Source organism: Heptranchias perlo, chromosome 29, assembly GCF_035084215.1.
Source record: "Heptranchias perlo isolate sHepPer1 chromosome 29, sHepPer1.hap1, whole genome shotgun sequence".
Lineage (NCBI taxonomy): Eukaryota > Metazoa > Chordata > Chondrichthyes > Hexanchiformes > Hexanchidae > Heptranchias > Heptranchias perlo.
This window is the reverse complement of record NC_090353.1, coordinates 7555382-7577333: the sequence shown is the minus strand read 5'-3', so window position 1 is coordinate 7577333 and position 21952 is coordinate 7555382. Positions and strand designations below refer to the sequence as shown.

The following is a 21952-nucleotide window of genomic DNA, read 5'->3' as shown; positions in this document are numbered from 1 at the left end:
TGGCTGAGGCACTAAATGAATATTTTGCATCGATCTTCATTAGAGAAGAGGGTGCTGCTAATGTTACAATAAAGGAGGAGGTGGTAGAGAAATTGGATAGGATAAAAAAAGATAAAGAGGAGGTACTGAAATGATTGGCAGTGTCCAAAGTAGAAAATTTGCCCGGTCCGGATGGAATGCATCCTAGGTTACTGAAGGAAGTAAGGGTGGAAATTGTGGAGACTTTGACCACAATCTTTCAATCCTCCTTAGATATGGGAGTGGTGCCAGAGGACTGGAGGATTGCAAATGTTACGCCCCTGCTCAAAAAAGGGAAGAGAGATAAACCAGGTAACTACAGGCCAATCAGCCTAATGCCAGTGGTGGGGAAACTTCTAGAGACAATAATCCGAGACAAAATAAATTGTCACTTGGAAGAACATGGGTTAATAAATGACAGCCAACATGGATTTGTTAAGGCAAATCATGTCTGACTAACTCAATTGAGTTCTTTGATGAAGTAATGGAGAGGGTTGATGAGGGTAGTGTGGTTGATGTATATATGGACTTTCAGAAAGCTTTTGTTAAAGTGCCACATAATAGACTTATTAGCAAAATTGAAGCAGCAGTAGCTGCGTGGATATGAAATTGGCTGAGGGACAGAAAGCAGAGAGTAGTGGTGAATGGTTGTTTTTCAGACTGGAATCTTTGAAGGTGGCAGGACAAGTTGATAAGGCTGTTAAAAAAGCATACGGGATTGCTTGGCTTTATAAATAGAGACATAGAGTATAAAAGCAAGGAAGTCATGGTAAACCTTTATAAATCACTGATTAGATCTCAGCTGAAGTACTGTGTCCAATTCTGGGCACCGCACTTTAGGAAGGATGTCAAGGCCTTGGAGAGGGTGCAGAGGAGATTTACTAAAGTGGTACCAGGGATGAGGGACTTCAGTTATGTGCAGAGATTGGAGAAGCTGGGGTTGTTCTCCTTAGAGCAGAGAAGGTTAAGGGGAGATTTAATAGAGGTGTTCAAAATTATGAGGGGTTTTTGATAGAGTAAATAAGGAGAAACTGTTTCCACTGGCAGGAGGGTCGGTAATCAGAGGACACAGAATTAAAATAATTGGCAAAAAAGTCAGAGGGAAGACAAGAAGAATTTTTTTTGTGCAGCGAGTTGCTATGATCTGGAATGCACTGCCTGAAAGGGTGATGGAAGCAGATTCAATAATAACTTTCAAAAGGGAATTAGATAAATACTTAATAAAGAGAAATTTACAGGGCTATGGGGAAAGAGCAAGGGAGTAGGACTAATTGGATAGCTCTTTCAAAGAGCTGGCACAGGCACGATGGACCGAATGGCCTCCTTCTGCTATGTGATTCTATGATTAAAAGGAACAGACCAAGCAGCTAAACATCATTAGCTGTGCTCCAGATCCCACGAGTATCTGTGAGCAATAACACGGGAGGTCAGTTAGTGTCATTCAGTATTTCATGTACCTCAGTAGGGTCCATTCCCACAAACCATAAAACAAACAGATTAATGTCTCCTTTAAAACAGCAGACAGATGAATTTGAAACGGAAGTGTTAAGTGTACATGTAATCTCACAGGCTCATTCCCAGACTAATAGGCTGATTTTTTTTAAGAGAGAGATGTCGGTATGACAGGAGACAGAAAGAACTCTCCCGAGCCTTTCCACATCCTTTAACTAAATCCACATACCCATCAGCAATGTATAAAACGCAGCTATCTGACTGTTAAGCACGAGATGTTTGAAGGTACATCCCTTTTGTTTGAAGAAGCTGCTTCACCAGGGATTTTCTGACAGACAGCGACTGCCGATTAAATCAAAGAGCTGCCTCAGGATGGAGCCAAGCCCCGTTCCCAGATCTACTCACATCACTGTCACCTGAACTACTGCTGTGGAGTAAGCACCCATATATCTGACTCTGCTTCGGCAGAAACATGGTCCTGAGCAAACTCTAGCTTCTCGAATGCCTCGGCCAGGGTTACTCTCACACTGGAACACTCCGATTGGACCTGGTCACAGGATGTTACAGGCTGTATGGTACAGGCTCGATGGACCAACTTGTCTTTGCACCTTACTTTGGAGTGCTCGTCACTGTAGGTACAAAAAAGGGCCAGATATTCTATTCCAAAATTCCCGAGCATCAATATGCCATACACTCACACCACACACACACAGACACACACACGCACACAACACACACACAGACACACATATACACACACACACAAACCACACGCACACACCACACACACAGACACACATATACACACACACACAAACCACACCACACACACAAGTACACACACTACACACACACATACACACACGCACACACCACACACCCACCTATACATACATACACATACACATGCCACACACCACACACACCACAGACAGTACACATACACACAAATGTGCATGCACACGCACACATACATACACACACACACGCACATGTGCGCACGCACGCACAACATAGAAATTGGAACACAGTTTTATCATTTACAAGCTAACTTGCGTGTCCAGTGAGACTCTGGCTGCCATTTTGTCAGCCCTGGCTCAGTGGTAGCACTTTCACCTCTGAGTCAGCAGGTTGGGAGTTTGAGTCTTGAGCACATAATCCAGGCTGACACTCCGAGGCAGTACTGAGGGAGTGCTGCACTGTCGATGGTGCCGTCTTTCAGATGAAACCAACCCTCTCAGGTAGACATAAAAGATCCCATGGCACTATTTGAAGAAGAGCAGGAGAGTTCCTCCCAGTGTCCTGGATAATATTTATCCCTCAACCAACATCACTGAAACAGATTATCTGGTCATTTATCTCATTGCTGTCTGTGGGATCTTGCTGTGTGTAAATTGGCTGCCAAGTTGCCTGCATTACAACAGTGACCACACTTCAAAGTATTTTATTGGCTGCAAAACGATTTGGGATGTCGTGAGGTCTTGAAAGGTGCTATATAAACACAAATCCTTTCCTTTGCTTTATTTCAGGGGGTTGTACAATGGATTATTGCAGGCAGCCTCAGTAGGGAACACTTTCAGAAACACACGGTTGCCCTGGTTACCCTTTTGGCTCTCAAATGAGCTCATCGTGATTTCTGCCAAACCTACTCTGGTCTCTAAGCTTCACCGTGAAGTCTCCCCACGGCTCCATCTTACAGAGTAAGAGGCCTGGACTCGGGGAGGCAGGAGGCGGTGAGAGCTGTCACACAGGGAGAGGGGCTGATTTACATTTCAGTGTCTTCATGGCAGCTGGGAAATGTAAAGACTCACTTTAAAGTATAATTCATTGAGAGTCAACATTTGCGCAGGTGTGACCTGCTGTAACACCCTGCTCGCCACAAGAAGGAAAATAAAATGAAACGTTTTTTCTATCCGGAGATTGGGGTATTGCCTCCTGGGGTTAAAGAAGAGGGGAAGCTTTGTGTTATACCAATAGTCACAGTTTTTTTTTTGGATGTTTATGAATGGAATTATTTCATAACCCACACTGCGCTCAAAACGTGATTCTGAATTTGCTGGTGAGAAATAAAAGGAGAAGGATTTTGTGCCAGAGCTGGGGGGAAGGAAACATGAATGAATGATGGCACCAGCTCAATGGACTGAGTGACTCATTCCTACAGTTTTCTGTTCCTAGCAGGGACACGGAATGCAAAGGTCAGTGTCACTTACGGATAAATATTTGCATGTTATTAAGCTACGGACAACAAGTAACAAGAATGACAGTGACATGATCAATGGTTGGGCTACCACCCCTCAGAAAGGTGGTTGCAGTGACACCGTGTATTATGGGTACCACGGTGACTTGACCGAAATAACAGCGTGCATTATGGGTAAGGGTATTGGACCCCCCCCCCCACCCAGAGATGTGACAGAGGTGACTCTGAGCATGTAGATTATCCTCATGTACCGCAGGTTAAACGCTTTTGAATCTGTTCAGGTTGCTCGGCTCCTGACTGCAAGCAGCTAATTTGTCCAGTGGTGCTCAGCGGGTGCAGCTCTATCATTACATGGCTAGGAACATGTTACACTGAGATTTATAATTACTATGGGCGATTGGAGCCCTGCAGCAGCATTTGCCGCCCCTCACTTACTGAATTAAGTGAGCTTAAAGTCAGCTTCAAGTCAGCAAACCGTCCGAATTACTTGAGAAGGAAATAGCCATTTGGTAGAACAAGGGGAGGGAGAAATTCAACCCCCGCTGGTTTTTGGTACAATCTGAATGTGCGCGATTGGCCCGAGCCAAATTCGGCCTCGGGCCTTGTTCAAATAAAACAGGTGAGCTGCGGACACCCATTGGGCATTCAGAAGCAGCGCCCCCCGGTCTGGGCTTATCAGGGGCTCTGACACCGAACTAGCTCACAGGAAGGTCCTGGGAGGGTGGGAGACAGGGCGGAGGGGCTGTGAGGAGACCGAGCTAACAGGAAGGACCTGGGAGGGTGGGAGACAGGGCGGAGGGGGTGGGAGGAAACTGGGCTAACAGGAAGGACCTGGGAGGGTGGGAGACAGGGCGGAGGGGGTGGGAGGAAACTGGGCTAACAGGAAGGACCTGGGAGGGTGGGAGACAGGGCGGAGGGGGTGGGAGGAAACTGGGCTAACAGGAAGGACCTGGGAGGGTGGGAGACAGGGCGGAGGGGGTGGGAGGAAACTGGGCTAACAGGAAGGACCTGGGAGGGTGGGAGACAGGGTGGAGGGGGTGGGAGGAAACTGGGCTAACAGGAAGGACCTGGGAGGGTGGGAGACAGGGTGGAGGGGGTGGGAGGAAACTGGGCTAACAGGAAGGTCCTGGGAGGGTGGGAGACAGGGTGGAGGGGGTGGGAGGAGACCCGGCTAACAGTGCCCCACAGTTCCTTTGTGGCACTATGAGGAGGTCCTCCTGGCTCCAATCCAGTGTAATTTCTGAAATGCTGCGTGGCCATTTCTTGAATGGTCCATGGCAGTCCCTTTCAGGATCTCTGGTTTCAAGACCCGGTTCAACTAGGTGGAGCTTACATGGCGCAAGCTCCTCCCATTTACATAGAATTTACAGCACAGAAACAGGCCATTCGGCCCAACTGATCCATGCTGGTGTTTATGCTCCACACAAGCCTCCTCCTACCCTACTTCATCTATCCCCATCAACATATCCTTCTATTCCTTTCTCCCTCATCTAGCCGAATTTTGCATTGGGGACTGACGTTAGGACCCCGATTTGCATGTGCAAGGTATCTGTTTTTAAGGGAGGCACCCTGGACACCTAAAAGACACCCGCCTACAATATCTCGAGTGGCTTCCTTGCAGGGCAGTTCGGGCGCGGAATTTGCAGGTCCAGCGACCATTTTATGCCCGAAAAACAGGAGAACGTAAGTTAAATTTCTCCCCCATAAAATTTACAACACAGTTGGTCACACTGTCGCCTCTGAGTCAGAAGGTCATGGGTTCAAACCCCACTCCAGAGACTTCAGCACATAATCCAGGCTGACACCCCCAGTGCAGTGCTGAGGGAGTGCTGCACCGTCGGAGGTGCTGTCTTTCAGGTGAGAAGTTAAACCAAGTCTGCCCTCTCGGGTGGACGTAAAAGAGCCCATGGCACTATTTTGGAGACGAGCAGTGGAGTTGTCCTGGCCAATATTTATCCCTCAACGATAAAACATTTAATTGGCTATTTATCTCATTGCTGTTTGTGGGATCTTGCTGTGCACAAACTGGCTGCCGTATTTCCCTACATTACAACAGTGTCTACATTTCAAAAGTACTTTGTTGACTGTGCCACACTTTGAGACATCAGAAGAACATGAAAGGCACTATATAAATGCAAGTTCTTTCTATCTGTGCAGTCAATGTCCTGCAATGTCTTGCAGTTTTCTCCGCAGTTTGCCAAACCTGCTAATTTGGTATCACCAGCTAACATCGATATCATTCCTCTTGTTTCAAATCATTTTGTGTACATTGAACATGAAAAGGCCCGAGCACACAGCCCTGGGACACACCCGGTCACACATCACAGACACTCCCAATGCACCTACCATCCTTGTACAGAGTATTACAGATCTAATCATCTCTCCACAAGACCTCACACATGTAGCGGTGGTTGAATTCCAACAAGGTTTCGAGGGTCAATTCCCAGTCAGCCAAAATTGGGGCATTTCACACAGCTGATACTTGTGCCTTTTCTATTTTCTGTCATCTAATCCCTGTCATGGACAAATCAATTCCTAGAGAGGTTGAGTAGATTGGGACTCTGTTCATTGGAGTTCAGAAGAATGAGAGGCGATCTTATTGAAACATATAAGATTGTGAAGGGGCTTGATCAGGTGGATGCGGTAAGGATGTTCCCAAAGATGGGTGAAACTAGAACTAGGGGGCATAATCTTAGAATAAGGGTCTGCTCTTTCAAAACTGAGATGAGGAGAAACTTCTTCACTCAGAGGGTAGTAGGTCTGTGGAATTTGCTGCCCCAGGAAGCTGTGGAAGCTACATCATTAAATAAATTTAAAACAGAAATAGATAGTTTCCTAGAAGTAAAGGGAATTAGGGGTTACGGGGAGCGGGCAGGAAATTGGACATGAATTTAGATTTGAGGTTGGGATCAGATCAGCCATGATCTTATTGAATGGCGGAGCAGGCTCGAGGGGCCGATTGGCCTACTCCTGCTCCTATTTCTTATGTTCTTATGTTCTCCTGAACACCACTTACAAAGGAGAACATTGCCTGCGCAGATAAAAAGAACTTGTATTTATATAGCACCTTTCGCAACCTCTGGACATCCCAAAGCATTTTACAGCCAATGAAGTACTTTGAAGTGTAGTCACTGCTGCAAAGTGGGAAACGTGGCAGCCAATTTGCGCACAGCAAGATCCCACAAACAGCAATGTGATGAATGGCCAATTGAATGATTTGTTTTTGAGGGGTAAATATTGCTGTGTTGTGATGAATGGGGAGGATTGATTTTGGAATTTTACACCTTCCACAGGAAGTTTGTGCACTTTGTGTACATTGTCCGTCTTATTGTGTATTGTTTAAAAAGTGTAGAAAAAAAAGAGGGAAAAATACAATCAGCTGGAATTGTGCCTGATGTCAGGAGAATGAATAAGTTATAAGATGATCCTATTAGCAAGGACAAAAGTCTTTCTGTGGCCAATTCATCAAACCAGCTAAACAGGTAACCCACGGTGACAGGGGCTCTGTAATGTGTCTGTGTCTTAATTGCTTTGCTTCTGAGTTATTGATGTACATTAATCTCTCTGTTATTGAATGTACGCTAATCTCTTCCAGGCTTGAGAGGGAGCTCGAATCACTCGAAAATGGAGACATTGCCATCTCTAAAGAAAACAGCATCGCGGAGAAGCTGAAGGATGAGGAGAAGGTGTGTAACAAGGTGGAGAGTCAGCAATGCAAGAGTCTCGCTGAGAGTGACTGTGTGATTACTGCCCATGTCTTTGATGAATGGTCCATTCAACAGAATGATCGATGCTACGGAATGGGGCACTTTTTCTTTCTCCCTAGAAGCAGCGCTGCCTGGTTGGGTTCGGGGGGGGGGCCGAGCTCGGGATTGGGCTCGGCAGTGATGCGGTCCAGGTCGAATAGCCCGCCAACACTCGGGCCTGGGTTTCCTGCCGACCCTCTATTTGTGCGGTCTGAAATGGGCGGCCAGGCGAGAAAATGGGAGGAAGTGTCACCCCACTGGAAACCAGCCCATTCTGCGCTTCATTTAAATGATCATTTGGGGGGAAGCTGTAGTCCGATATATATTCTCCCATTGTTCTGATAAGCAGAGCATCCATGAGAAATGGGATGCCCGGTTGCTAGGTAACAGTAAGTATCCTGAAGGTCATGAACAGGTCAATATGATATAAAGGTTTGTGTATTGTAGCCAATTCTTAACCATTTCTCTCTTTTTGCCTTTAAACCTTTGGCACTGAGATTCTCATGAGCCTTTGTGCCAACTGTTGTAAATGATTTATTTTTTGCCTATGTAAGTGTATTAAGTTTTCCAGTGAGAACAATCGTATCGTTATCAAATAGAAACGATTTCAGCCTGAATGAACAATAATCGCGGTCTCATTGCTTTTATCTTACAGATCTCTCCAAGCAAAGACAGTGGTGAGTAGTTCAGTAATAAGGAACTGATTGGATCACATGCTGCTAATCATGAGATGGGTGCAATGCCTTATATGGCTGCCAAGGTTCATTTCCTCTGTGCGATAGAGTCAGCACGTATTCCAATTAGGGATCAATTGTAACTTCCATTGAATGTAAAGGAAAGTGGGGCGGGGTGTAAAAGAGGAGTGCAGCCACTGTCACCCGATCCCGCCCGGCGAAAACTGCTACATCCGACCCCTCAGTGTGCTTTAAGGTGTAATCATTTTGTATGTTGGGGTTAATGGACGCGCACCAACTTTTGCCCAAGCTTGAAAATTGGGCAGGAAATGCAAGCTCATTACGAGCCAGAAGTGCACCGCTCGCTCACCATATTTCCAATTGCAACACTGCCTGACCCACTCTCAAATACGAAACCCCAATTCCAACATTGCCTGTCCCTCTCTCAAATTCCAAACCCGCAATTCCAACAGTGCCTGAACCCACTCTCAAATACCAAACTCCCAATTCCGACACTGCCTGTCCCACTCTCAAATACCAAACCCCAATTTCAACATTGCCTAATCCACTCTCAAATACCAAACCCCAATTCCAACATTGCCTGTCCCACTCACAAATACCAAACCCCAATTGCAACACTGCCTGTCCCACTCTCAAATACCAAATCCCAATTCCAACGCTGCCTGTCCCACTCTCAAATACCAAACCCCAATTGCAACACTACCTGTCCCACTCTCAAATACCAAATCCCAATTCCAACGCTGCCTGTCCCACTCTCAAACACTAAACCCCAATTCCAACACTGCCTGTCCAACTCTCAAATACCAAACCCCAATTCCAACATTGACTGCCCCAGTCTCAAATACCAAACCCCAATTCTAACATTGCCTGTCCCACTCTCAAATACCAAACCCCAATTGCAACACTGCCTGTCCCACTCTCAAATACCAAATCCCAATTCCAACGCTGCCTGTCCCACTCTCAAATACCAAACCCCAATTGCAACACTGCCTGTCCCACTCTCAAATACCAAATCCCAATTCCAACGCTGCCTGTCCCACTCTCAAATACCAAACCCCAATTGCAACATTGCCTGTCCCACTCTCAAATACCAAATCCCAATTGCAACACTGCCTGTCCCACTCTCAAATACCAAACCCCAATTTCAACATTGCCTAATCCACTCTCAAATACCAAACCCCAATTCCAACATTGCCTGTCCCACTCTCAAATACTAAACCCCAATTGCAACATTGCCTGTCCCACTCTCAAATACCAAACACCAAATCCAACATTGCCTGTCCCACTCTCAAATACCAAACCCCAATTCCAACACTGCCTGTCCCACTCTCAAATACCAAACCCTAATTCCAACACTGCCTGTCCCTCTCTCAAATACCAAATCCCAATTCCAACGCTGCCTGTCCCACTCTCAAATACCAAACCCCAATTGCAACACTGCCTGTCCCACTCTCAAATACCAAACCCCAATTGCAACACTGCCTGTCCCACTCTCAAATACCAAATCCCAATTCCAACGCTGCCTGTCCCACTCTCAAACACTAAACCCCAATTCCAACACTGCCTGTCCAACTCTCAAATACCAAACCCCAATTCCAACATTGACTGCCCCAGTCTCAAATACCAAACCCCAATTCTAACATTGCCTGTCCCACTCTCAAATACCAAACCCCAATTGCAACACTGCCTGTCCCACTCTCAAATACCAAATCCCAATTCCAACGCTGCCTGTCCCACTCTCAAATACCAAACCCCAATTGCAACACTGCCTGTCCCACTCTCAAATACCAAATCCCAATTCCAACGCTGCCTGTCCCACTCTCAAATACCAAACCCCAATTGCAACATTGCCTGTCCCACTCTCAAATACCAAATCCCAATTGCAACACTGCCTGTCCCACTCTCAAATACCAAACCCCAATTTCAACATTGCCTAATCCACTCTCAAATACCAAACCCCAATTCCAACATTGCCTGTCCCACTCTCAAATACTAAACCCCAATTGCAACATTGCCTGTCCCACTCTCAAATACCAAACACCAAATCCAACATTGCCTGTCCCACTCTCAAATACCAAACCCCAATTCCAACACTGCCTGTCCCACTCTCAAATACCAAACCCTAATTCCAACACTGCCTGTCCCTCTCTCAAATACCAAACACCAATTCCAACACTGCCTGTCCCACTCTCAAATACCAAACACCAATTCCAACACTGCCTGTCCCACTCTCAAATACCAAACACCAATTTCAACACTGCCAGTCCCACTCTCAAATACCAAATCCCAATTCCAACGCTGCCTGTCCCACTCTCAAACACTAAACCCCAATTCCAACACTGCCTGTCCAACTCTCAAATACCAAACCCCAATTCCAACATTGACTGCCCCAGTCTCAAATACCAAACCCCAATTCTAACATTGCCTGTCCCACTCTCAAATACCAAACCCCAATTGCAACACTGCCTGTCCCACTCTCAAATACCAAATCCCAATTCCAACGCTGCCTGTCCCACTCTCAAATACCAAACCCCAATTGCAACACTGCCTGTCCCACTCTCAAATACCAAATCCCAATTCCAACGCTGCCTGTCCCACTCTCAAATACCAAACCCCAATTGCAACATTGCCTGTCCCACTCTCAAATACCAAACCCCAATTGCAACACTGCCTGTCCCACTCTCAAATACCAAATCCCAATTTCAACATTGCCTAATCCACTCTCAAATACCAAACCCCAATTGCAACATTGCCTGTCCCACTCTCAAATACCAAACACCAAATCCAACATTGCCTGTCCCACTCTCAAATACCAAACACCAAATCCAACATTGCCTGTCCCACTCTAAAATACTAAACCCCAATTCCAACACTGCCTGTCCCACTCTCAAATACCAAACCCTAATTCCAACACTGCCTGTCCCTCTCTCAAATACCAAACACCAATTCCAACACTGCCTGTCCCACTCTCAAATACCAAACACCAATTCCAACACTGCCTGTCCCACTCTCAAATACCAAACACCAATTTCAACACTGCCAGTCCCACTCTCAAATACCAAACACCAATTCCAACACTGCCTGTCCCACTCTCAAATACCAAACACCAATTCCAACATTGCCTGTCCCACTCTCAAGTACCAAACCCTAATTCCAACACTGCCTGTCCCTCTCTCAAATACCAAACACCCAATTCCAAAACTGCCTGTCCCACTCTCAAATATTAAACCCCAATTCCAACATTGCCTGATCCACTCTCAAATACCAAACCCCCAATTGCAACACTGCCTGTCCCACTCTCAAATACTAAACCCCAATTCCAACATTGCCTGTCCCACTCTCAAATACCAAACCCCAATTCCAACACTGCCTGTCCCATTCTCAAATACTAAACCCCAATTCCAACATTGCCTGTCCCACTCTCAAATACCAAACCCCAATTCCAACACTGCCTGTCCCATTCTCAAATACTAAACCCCAATTCCAACATTGCCTGTCCCACTCTCAAATACCAAACCCCAATTCCAACACTGCCTGTCCCATTCTCAAATACTAAACCCCAATTCCAACATTGCCTGTCCCACTCTCAAATACTAAACCGAATTCCAACATTGCCTGACCCACTCTCATAAGAACATAAGAAATTGGAGCAGGAGTAGGCCAATCGGCCCCTCGAGCCTGCTCCGCCATTCAATAAGATCATGGCTGATCTGATCCCAACCACAAATCTAAAGAACACAAGAAGTAGGAGCAGGACCCGGCCACACAGCCCCTGGGCCCTCTGCGCCACCCACAGGGCATTGACCGATCCGAACTCAGCTTCATGTCCAATTTCCTGCCCGCTCCCCATAACCCCTAATTCCCTTTACTTCTAGAAAACTGTCTATTTCTGTTTTAAATTTATCTAATGATGTAGCTTCCACAGCTTCCTGGGGCAGCAAATTCCACAGACCTACCACCCTCTGAGTGAAGAAGTTTCTTCTCATCTCAGTTTTGAAAGAGCAGCCCCTTATTCTAAGATTATGCCCCCTAGTTCTAGTTTCACCCATCTTTGGGGACATCCTTACTGCATCCACCCGATCAAGCCCCTTCACAATCTTATATGTTTCAATAAGATCGCCTCTCATTCTTCTGAACTCCAATGAGTAGAGTCCCAATCTACTCAACCTCTCCTCATATGTCCGCCCCCTCATCCCCGGGATTAACCGAGTGAACCTTCTTTGTACTGCCTCGAGAGCAAGGATGTCTTTTCTTAAGTATGGAGACCAAAGCTGTATGCAGTATTCCAGGTGCGGTCTCACCAATACCCTATATAACTGCAGCAAAACCTCCCTGTTTTTATATTCTATCCCCCTAGCAATAAAAGCCAACATTCCGTTGGCTTTCTTGATCACCTGCTGCACCTGCATACCAACTTTTTGATTTTCTTGCACTAGGACCCCCAGATCCCTTTGTACTGCAGTACTTTCCAGTCTCTCACCATGAAGAAAATAACTTGCTCTCTGATTTTTCCTGCCAAAGTGCATAACCTCACATTTTCCAATATTATATTGCATCTGCCAAATCTCCGCCCACTCACCCAGCCTGTCTATATCCCCTTGCAGGTTTTTTATGTCCTCCTCACTCTCTACTTTCCCTCCCATCTTTGTATCATCTGCAAATTTTGATATGTTGCACTCGGTCCCCTCCTCCAAATCGTTAATATAGATTGTAAAGAGTTGGGGACCCAGCACCGACCCCTGTGGAACACCACTGGTTACTGGTTGCCAGTCCGAAAATGAACCATTTATCCCAACTCTCTGCTTCCTTTTCGATAACCAATCCTCCACCCATGCCAGAATATTACCCCCAATCCCGTGATTTTTTATCTTAAGTAATAATCTTTTATGTGGCACCTTGTCGAATGCCTTCTGGAAGTCTAAATACACTATGTCCACTGGTTCCTCTTTATCCACCCTGTACGTTATATCCTCAAAGAACTCAAGCAAATTTGTCAGACATGACTTCCCCTTCATAAAGCCATGCTGACTTTGTCCTATTAAATTATGCTTATCTAAATGTTCCGTTACTGTCTCCTTAATAATAGACTCCAAAATTTTACCCACCACAGATGTTAAGCTAACTGGTCTATAATTTCCAGCCTTCTGCCTACTACCCTTTTTAAATAAGGGTGTTACATTAGCAGTTTTCCAATCTGCCGGGACCTCTCCTGAGTCCAGGGAATTTTGGAAAACTATCACCAAAGCATCCACAATCCCTACTGCCACTTCCCTCAAGACCCTAGGATGGAAGCCATCAGGTCCAGGGGATTTATCCGCTTTGAGTCCCATTATTTTACTGAGTACCATCTCCTGAGTGATTTTAATCGTATTTAGCTCCTCCCCCCCTAGAGCCCCCTGTTTGTCCACTGTTGGGATATTCTTAGTGTCCTCTACTGTAAAGACTGAAACAAAATATTTGTTCAGCATTTTTGCCATCTCCATGTTTCCCACCATTAATTTCCCGGTCTCATCCTCTAAGGGACCTACGTTTGCCTTAGCCACCCTTTTTCTTTTTATATAACTATAGAAACTCTTGCTGTCTGTTTTTATATTTTTTGCTAATTTCTTTTCATAATCTAACTTCCCTTTCTTAATCAATCCTTTAGTTACTTTTTGCTGTCTTTTGAAGAATTCCCAATCTTCTATCCTCCCACTAAGTTTGGCTACCTTATATGACCTTGTTTTTAGTCGGATACTATCCTTGATTTCTTTACTTAGCCACGGATGGCTGTCATTTCTTTTACACCCTTTTTTCCTCAGTGGAATATATTTATTTTGAAAGTTGTAAAATAACTCCCTAAATGAACACTACTGCTCATGTACCGTCTTACCCTTTAATCTATTTTCCCAGTCCACTTTAATCAATTCCGCTCTCATACCATCATAGTCTCCTTTATTCAAGCTCAGTACGCTTGTTTGAGAATCAACCTTCTCACCCTCTAATTGGATATGGAATTCAACCATGTTGTGGTCGCTCGTTCCAAGGGGATCCTTAACTAGGACATTATTAATTAATCCTGACTCATTACACAGGACCAGGTCCAAGGTTGCCTGCCCCTTGTAGGATCAGTTACATACTGCTCAAGAAATCCATCCCTGATGCACTCAATGAACTCGTCCTCAAGGCTGCTCTGCCCAATTTGATTTGTCCAGTTAATATGATAATTAAAATCCCCCATAATTATGGCTGTTCCCTTATTACATGCCCCGACTATTTCCTGATTAATACTTCTTCCAGCAGAGTTGCAACTATTAGGAGGCCTATATACTACGCCCACTAATGTTTTTTTCCCCTTCTTATTCCTTATCTCCACCCAAACTGTTTCATTATCTTGATGCTTTGTCCCAATATCATTTATCTGTATTACAGTGATTCCTTCCTTTATTAACATAGCCACCCCACCTCCCCTTCCTTCCTGCCTGTCCTTCCTGATTGTTAAATACCCTGGCATATTTAATTCCCAGTCGTTGTCACCCTGCAGCCATGTTTCTGTAATGGCCACAAGATCATACCCATACGTAGTTATTTGTGCCGTTAACTCGTCCATTTTGTTACGAATGCTACGTGCATTCAGATAAAGAACTTTCAAATCTGTTTTGTGACGCTTAGTTCCTGCTTTTTCCTTTTTTAACACTTTACCTATTACTCCATACCTTCTGTCCCTTCCTGTTACGCTTTCCTCTCTCTCCCTGCTCAGGTTCCCAACCCCCTGCCACTTTAGTTTAAACCCTCCCCAACAGCACTAGCAAACACTCCTCCTAGGACAGCGGTCCCGGCCCTGCCCAGGTGCAGACCGTCCGGTTTGTACTGGTCCCACCTCCCCCAGAACCATTTCCAGTGTCCCAGGAATTTGAATCCCTCCCCCTTGCACCATTCCTCTAGCCACGTATTCATTTGAAATATCCTCCTATTTCTACTCTGACTAGCACGTGGCACTGGCAGCAATCCTGAGATTACTACCTTTGAGGTCCTATTTTTTAATTTACCTCCTAACTCCCTATATTCTGCTTTTAGGACCTCATCCCCTTTTTTACCTACATCGTTGGTGCCTATGTGCACCACGACAGCTGGCTGTTCGCCCTCCCCCTCCAAAATGTTCTGTAGCCGCTCCGAGACGTCCTTGATCCTTGCACCAGGGAGGCAACACACCATCCTGGAGTCTCGGTTGCGGCCGCAGAAATGCCTGTCTATTCCCCTTACAATTGAGTCCCCTATCACTATAGCTCTTTCACTCTTTTTCCTCCCAGCCTGTGCAGCAGAGCTACCCGTGGTGCCAGGAAGTTGGCTGCTGCTGCCTTCCCCTGATAAGTCATCCCCCCCAACAGCATCCAAAGTGGCATATCTGTTTGAGAGGGGGATGGCCACAGGGGACCCCTGCACTACCTGCCTGCACCTCTTACTCTTCCTGGTGGTCACCCATTCACTTCCTGCCTGTATACCCTTTACCTGCGGTGTGACCAACTCGCGAAACGTGCTATCCACGAGTTTCTCTGCAAATACTAAACCCCAATTCCAACACTGCCTGTCCCACTCTCAAATACCAAAGACCAAATCCAACATTGCCTGTCCCACTTTCAAATACCAAACCCCAAATCCAACATTGCCTGACCCTCTCTCAAATACAAAACCCAATTCCAAAATTGCCTTTCGCACTCTCAAATACCAAAGACCAAATCCAACATTGCCTGTCCCAATCTCAAATACTAAACCCCAATTCCAACACTATCTGTCCCACTCTCAAATACCAAACCACAATTCCAACATTGCCTGTCCCACTCTCAAATACCAAACCCCAATTCCAAAACTGCCTGTCCCACTCTCAAATACTAAACCCCAATTCCAACATTGGCTGTCCCACTCTCAAGGACTGAACCCCAATTCCAACACTGCCTGTCCCACTCTCAAATACCAAACCCCAATTCCAAGATTGCCTGTCCCACTCTCAAATACCAAACACCATTTCCAACATTGCCTGTCCCACTCTCAAATACCAAACCCCAATTCCAACATTGCCTGTCCCAATCTCAAACACCAAACCCCAATTCCAACATTGCCTGACACTCACGAATACCAAACCCCAATTGCAACACTGCCTGTCCCACTCTCAAATACCAAACCCCAATTGCATCACTGCCTGTCCCACTTTCAAATACCAAAACCCAATTTCAACATTGCCTGATCCACTCTCAAATACCAAACCCCAATTGCAACACTGCCTGTCCCACTTTCAAATACCAAACCCAATTTCAACATTGCCTGTCCCACTCTCAAATACCAAACCCCAATTGCAACTTTGCCTGTCCCACTCTCAAATACGAAACCCCAATTCCAACACTGCCTGTCCCACTCTCAAATACCAAACCCCAAATCCAACATTGCCTGTCCCACTTTCAAATACCAAACCCCAAATCCAACATTGCCTGACCCACTCTCAAATACTAAACCCCAATTCCAACACTATCTGTCCCACTCTCAAATACCAAACCACAATTCCAACATTGCCTGACCCACTCGAAAATACTAAACCCCAATTCCAACACTGCCTGTCCCACTCTCAAATACTAAACCCCAATTCCAACACTGCACGTCCCACTCTCAAATACTAAACCCCAATTCCAACATTGCCTGTCCCACTCTCAAATACCAAACACCAATTCCAAATCAGCCTGTCCCACTCTCAAATACCAAACCCCAATTCCAACACTGCCTGTCCCACTCTCAAATACCAAACCCCAATTCCAAAACTGCCTGTCCCACTCTCAAATACCAAACCCCAATTCCAACACTGCCTGTCCCACTCTCAAATACTAAACCCCAATTCCAACATTGCCTGTCCCACTCTCAAGTACTGAACCCCAATTCCAACAATGCCTGTCCCACTCTCAAATACTGAACCCATATCCAACATTGCCTGTCCCACTCTCAAGTACTGAACCCCAATTCCAACATTGCCTGTCCCACTCTCAAATACTAAACCCCAATTCCAACATTGCCTGTCCCACTCTCAAATACCAAACACCAATTCCAAAACTGCCTGTCCCACTCTCAAATACCAAACCCCAATTCCAACACTGCCTGTCCCACTCTCAAATACCAAACCACAATTCCAAAACTGCCTGTCCCACTCTCAAATACCAAACCCCAATTCCAACACTGCCTGTCCCACTCTCAAATACTAAACCCCAATTCCAACATTGCCTGTCCCACTCTCAAGTACTGAACCCCAATTCCAACATTGCCTGTCCCACTCTCAAGTACTGAACCCCAATTCCAACAATGCCTGTCCCACTCTCAAATACCAAACAACATTTCCAACACTACCTGTCCCACTCTCAAATACCAAACCCCAATTCCAACACTGCCTGTCCCACACTCAAACACCAAACACAATTTCCAACATTGCCTGTCCCACTCTCAAATACTAAACTCCAATTCCAACATTGCCTGTCCCACTCTCAAATACCAAAGCCCAAATCCAAAATTGCCTGTCCTACTTTCAAATACCAAAGCCCAAATCCAACATTGCTTGACCCTCTCTCAAATACTAAACCGAATTCCAACATTGCCTGTCCTACTCTCAAATACCAATCTCCCAATTCCAACACTGCCTGACCCACTCTCGAATACCAAATCCCAATTCCAACACTGCTTGACCCACTCTCGAACGGCAAACCACAATTCCAACATTGACTGACCCACTTGCAAATACTAAACCCCAATTTCAACACTGCCTGTCCCACTCTCAAATACCAAACTCCAATTCCGACGCTGCCTGTCCCACTTTCGAGGACTAAATCCCAATTCCAACATTGCCTGACCCACTCTCAAATACCAAACCCCAATTCCAAAACTGCCTGTCCCACTCTCAAATACTAAACCCCAATTCCAACACTGCCTGTCCCACTCTCAAATACTAAACCCCAATTCCAACACTGCCTGTCCCACTCTCAAATACGAAACCCCAATTCCAACACTGCCTGTCCCACTCTCAAATACTAAACCCCCAATTCCAACAATGCCTGTTCCCCTCTCAAATATTAAACCCCAATTCCAACACTGCCTGTCCCTCTCTTAAATACTAAACCCCCAATTCCAACATTGCCTCACCCTCTCTCAAATACCAAACCCCAATTGCAACACTGCCTGTCCCACTTTCAAATACCAAACCCCAATTTCAACATTGCCTGATCCACTCTCAAATACCAAACCCCAATTTCAACATTGCCTGATCCACTCTCAAATACCAAACCCCAATTCCAACATTGCCTGTCCCACTCTCAAATACCAAACCCCAATTTCAACATTGCCTGATCCACTCTCAAATACCAAACCCCAATTCCAACATTGCCTGTCCCACTCTCAAATACCAAACCCCAATTCCAACATTGCCTGACCCAGTCTCAAATACCAAACACCATTTCCAACACTGCCTGTCCCACTCTCAAATACCAAACCCCAATTCCAACATTGCCTGTCCCACTCTCAAATACCAAACCCCAATTCCAACATTGCCTGATCCACTCTCAAATACCACACCCCCAATTGCAAAACTGCCTGTCCCACTCTCAAATACCAAACCCCAATTCCAACACTGCCTGTCCCATTCTCAAATACTAAACCCCAATTGCAACATTGCCTGACCCACTTTCAAATACCAAACCCCCAATTGCAACACTGCCTGTCCCACTCTCAAATAACAAACCCCAATTCCAACATTGACTGACCCACTCTCAAATACTGAACCCCAATTCCAACACTGCCTGTCCCACTCTCAAATACGAAACCCCAATTCCAACACTACGTATCCCACTCTCAAATACCAAACCCCAATTCCAACATTGCCTGACCCAGTCTCAAATACCAAACCCCAATTCCAAAACTACCTGTCCCACACTTAAATGTCAAACCCCCCATTCCAACACTGCCTGTCCCACTCTCAAATATTAAAGCCCAATTCCAACACTGCCTGTCCCACTCTCAAATACCAAACCCCAATTCCAACAATGCCTGTCCCACTCTCAAATACCAAACCCCAATTCCAACATTGCCTGTCCCACTCTCAAATACTAAACCGAATTCCAACATTGCCTGTCCCACTCTCAAATACTAAACCCCAATTCCAACATTGCCTGTCCCACTCTCAAGTACTGAACCCCAATTCCAACATTGCCTGTCCCACTCTCAAGTACTGAACCCCAATTCCAAAAATGCCTGTCCCACTCTCAAATACCAAACAACATTTCCAACACTACCTGTCCCACTCTCAAATACCAAACCCCAATTCCAACACTGCCTGTCCCACACTCAAATACCAAACACAATTTCCAACATTGCCTGTCCCACTCTCAAATACTAAACTCCAATTCCAACATTGCCTGTCCCACTCTCAAATACCAAAGCCCAAATCCAAAATTGCCTGTCCTACTTTCAAATACCAAAGCCCAAATCCAACATTGCTTGACCCTCTCTCAAATACTAAACCGAATTCCAACATTGCCTGTCCTACTCTCAAATACCAATCTCCCAATTCCAACACTGCCTGACCCACTCTCGAATACCAAATCCCAATTCCAACACTGCTTGACCCACTCTCGAACGGCAAACCACAATTCCAACATTGACTGACCCACTTGCAAATACTAAACCCCAATTTCAACACTGCCTGTCCCACTCTCAAATACCAAACTCCAATTCCGACGCTGCCTGTCCCACTTTCGAAGACTAAATCCCAATTCCAACATTGCCTGACCCACTCTCAAATACCAAACCCCAATTCCAAAACTGCCTGTCCCACTCTCAAATACTAAACCCCAATTCCAACACTGCCTGTCCCACTCTCAAATACGAAACCCCAATTCAAACACTGCCTGTCCCACTCTCAAATACTAAACCCCCAATTCCAACAATGCCTGCTCCCCTCTCAAATATTAAACCCCAATTCCAACACTGCCTGTCCCTCTCTTAAATACTAAACCCCCAATTCCAACATTGCCTCACCCTCTCTCAAATACCAAACCCCAATTGCAACACTGCCTGTCCCACTTTCAAATACCAAACCCCAATTTCAACATTGCCTGATCCACTCTCAAATACCAAACCCCAATTTCAACATTGCCTGATCCACTCTCAAATACCAAACCCCAATTCCAACATTGCCTGTCCCACTCTCAAATACCAAACCCCAATTTCAACATTGCCTGATCCACTCTCAAATACCAAACCCCAATTCCAACATTGCCTGTCCCACTCTCAAATACCAAACCCCAATTCCAACATTGCCTGACCCAGTCTCAAATACCAAACACCATTTCCAACACTGCCTGTCCCACTCTCAAATACCAAACCCCAATTCCAACATTGCCTGTCCCACTCTCAAATACCAAACCCCAATTCCAACATTGCCTGATCCACTCTCAAATACCACACCCCCAATTGCAAAACTGCCTGTCCCACTCTCAAATACCAAACCCCAATTCCAACACTGCCTGTCCCATTCTCAAATACTAAACCCCAATTGCAACATTGCCTGACCCACTTTCAAATACCAAACCCCCAATTGCAACACTGCCTGTCCCACTCTCAAATAACAAACCCCAATTCCAACATTGACTGACCCACTCTCAAATACTGAACCCCAATTCCAACACTGCCTGTCCCACTCTCAAATACCAAACCCCAATTCCAACAATGCCTGTCCCACTCTCAAATACCAAACCCCAATTCCAACAATGCCTGTCCCACTCTCAAATACCAAACCCCAATTCCAACATTGCCTGTCCCACTCTCAAATACTAAACCGAATTCCAACATTGCCTGTCCTACTTTCAAATACCAAACGTCCAATTCCAACACTGCCTGACCCACTCTCAAATACTAAACTCCAATTCCAACATTGCCTGTCCCACTCTCAAATACTAAACTCCAATTCCAACATTGCCTGTCCCACTCTCAAATACCAAAGCCCAAATCCAAAATTGCCTGTCCAACTTTCAAATACCACAGCCCAAATCCAACATTGCTTGACCCTCTCTCAAATACTAAACCGAATTCCAACATTGCCTGTCCTACTCTCAAATACCAATCTCCCAATTCCAACACTGCCTGTCCTACTTTCAAATACCAAATCCCAATTCCAACACTGCCTGTCCCACTCTCAAATACCAAACTCCCAATTCCAACACTGCCTGTCCCACTCTCAAATACCAAACTCCCAATTCCAACACTGCCTGTCCCACTCTCAAATACCAAACACCAATTCCAAAATTGCCTGTCCCACTCTCAAATACCAAACCCCAATTCCGACACTGCCTGACCCACTCTCAAATACCAAATCCCCAATTCAAACACTGCTGTCCCACTCTCAAATACCAAACACAATTTCCTACTTTGCCTGTTCCACTCTCAAATACCAAACCCCAATTCCAACACTGCCTGTCCCACTCTCAAATAACAAACCCCAATTCCAACATTGCCTGTCCCACTCTCAAATACCAAACCCCAATTCCAACATTGCCTGATCCACTCTCAAATACCACACCCCCAATTGCAAAACTGCCTGTCCCACTCTCAAATACCAAACCCCAATTCCAACACTGCCTGTCCCATTCTCAAATACTAAACCCCAATTGCAACATTGCCTGACCCACTTTCAAATACCAAACCCCCAATTGCAACACTGCCTGTCCCACTCTCAAATAACAAACCCCAATTCCAACATTGACTGACCCACTCTCAAATACTGAACCCCAATTCCAACACTGCCTGTCCCACTCTCAAATACGAAACCCCAATTCCAACACTAC

The 21952-nt window shown here is 45.6% G+C and overlaps 1 protein-coding gene across 3 annotated transcripts in view; it reads left to right on the top strand.

Annotated features, from left to right (window-relative positions):
• The window catches only part of palm1a (paralemmin 1a), a 228253-nt gene that overhangs the window by 188035 nt on the left and 18266 nt on the right, over window positions 1-21952 (top strand). For all 3 annotated transcript variants that reach the window (XM_067968053.1, XM_067968054.1, XM_067968052.1), the window contains exons 5-6: window positions 7263-7353; window positions 8069-8090. In XM_067968053.1, the coding sequence (XP_067824154.1) occupies window positions 7263-7353; window positions 8069-8090 (113 nt within the window). The remainder of the gene's footprint in view (window positions 1-7262; window positions 7354-8068; window positions 8091-21952) is intronic.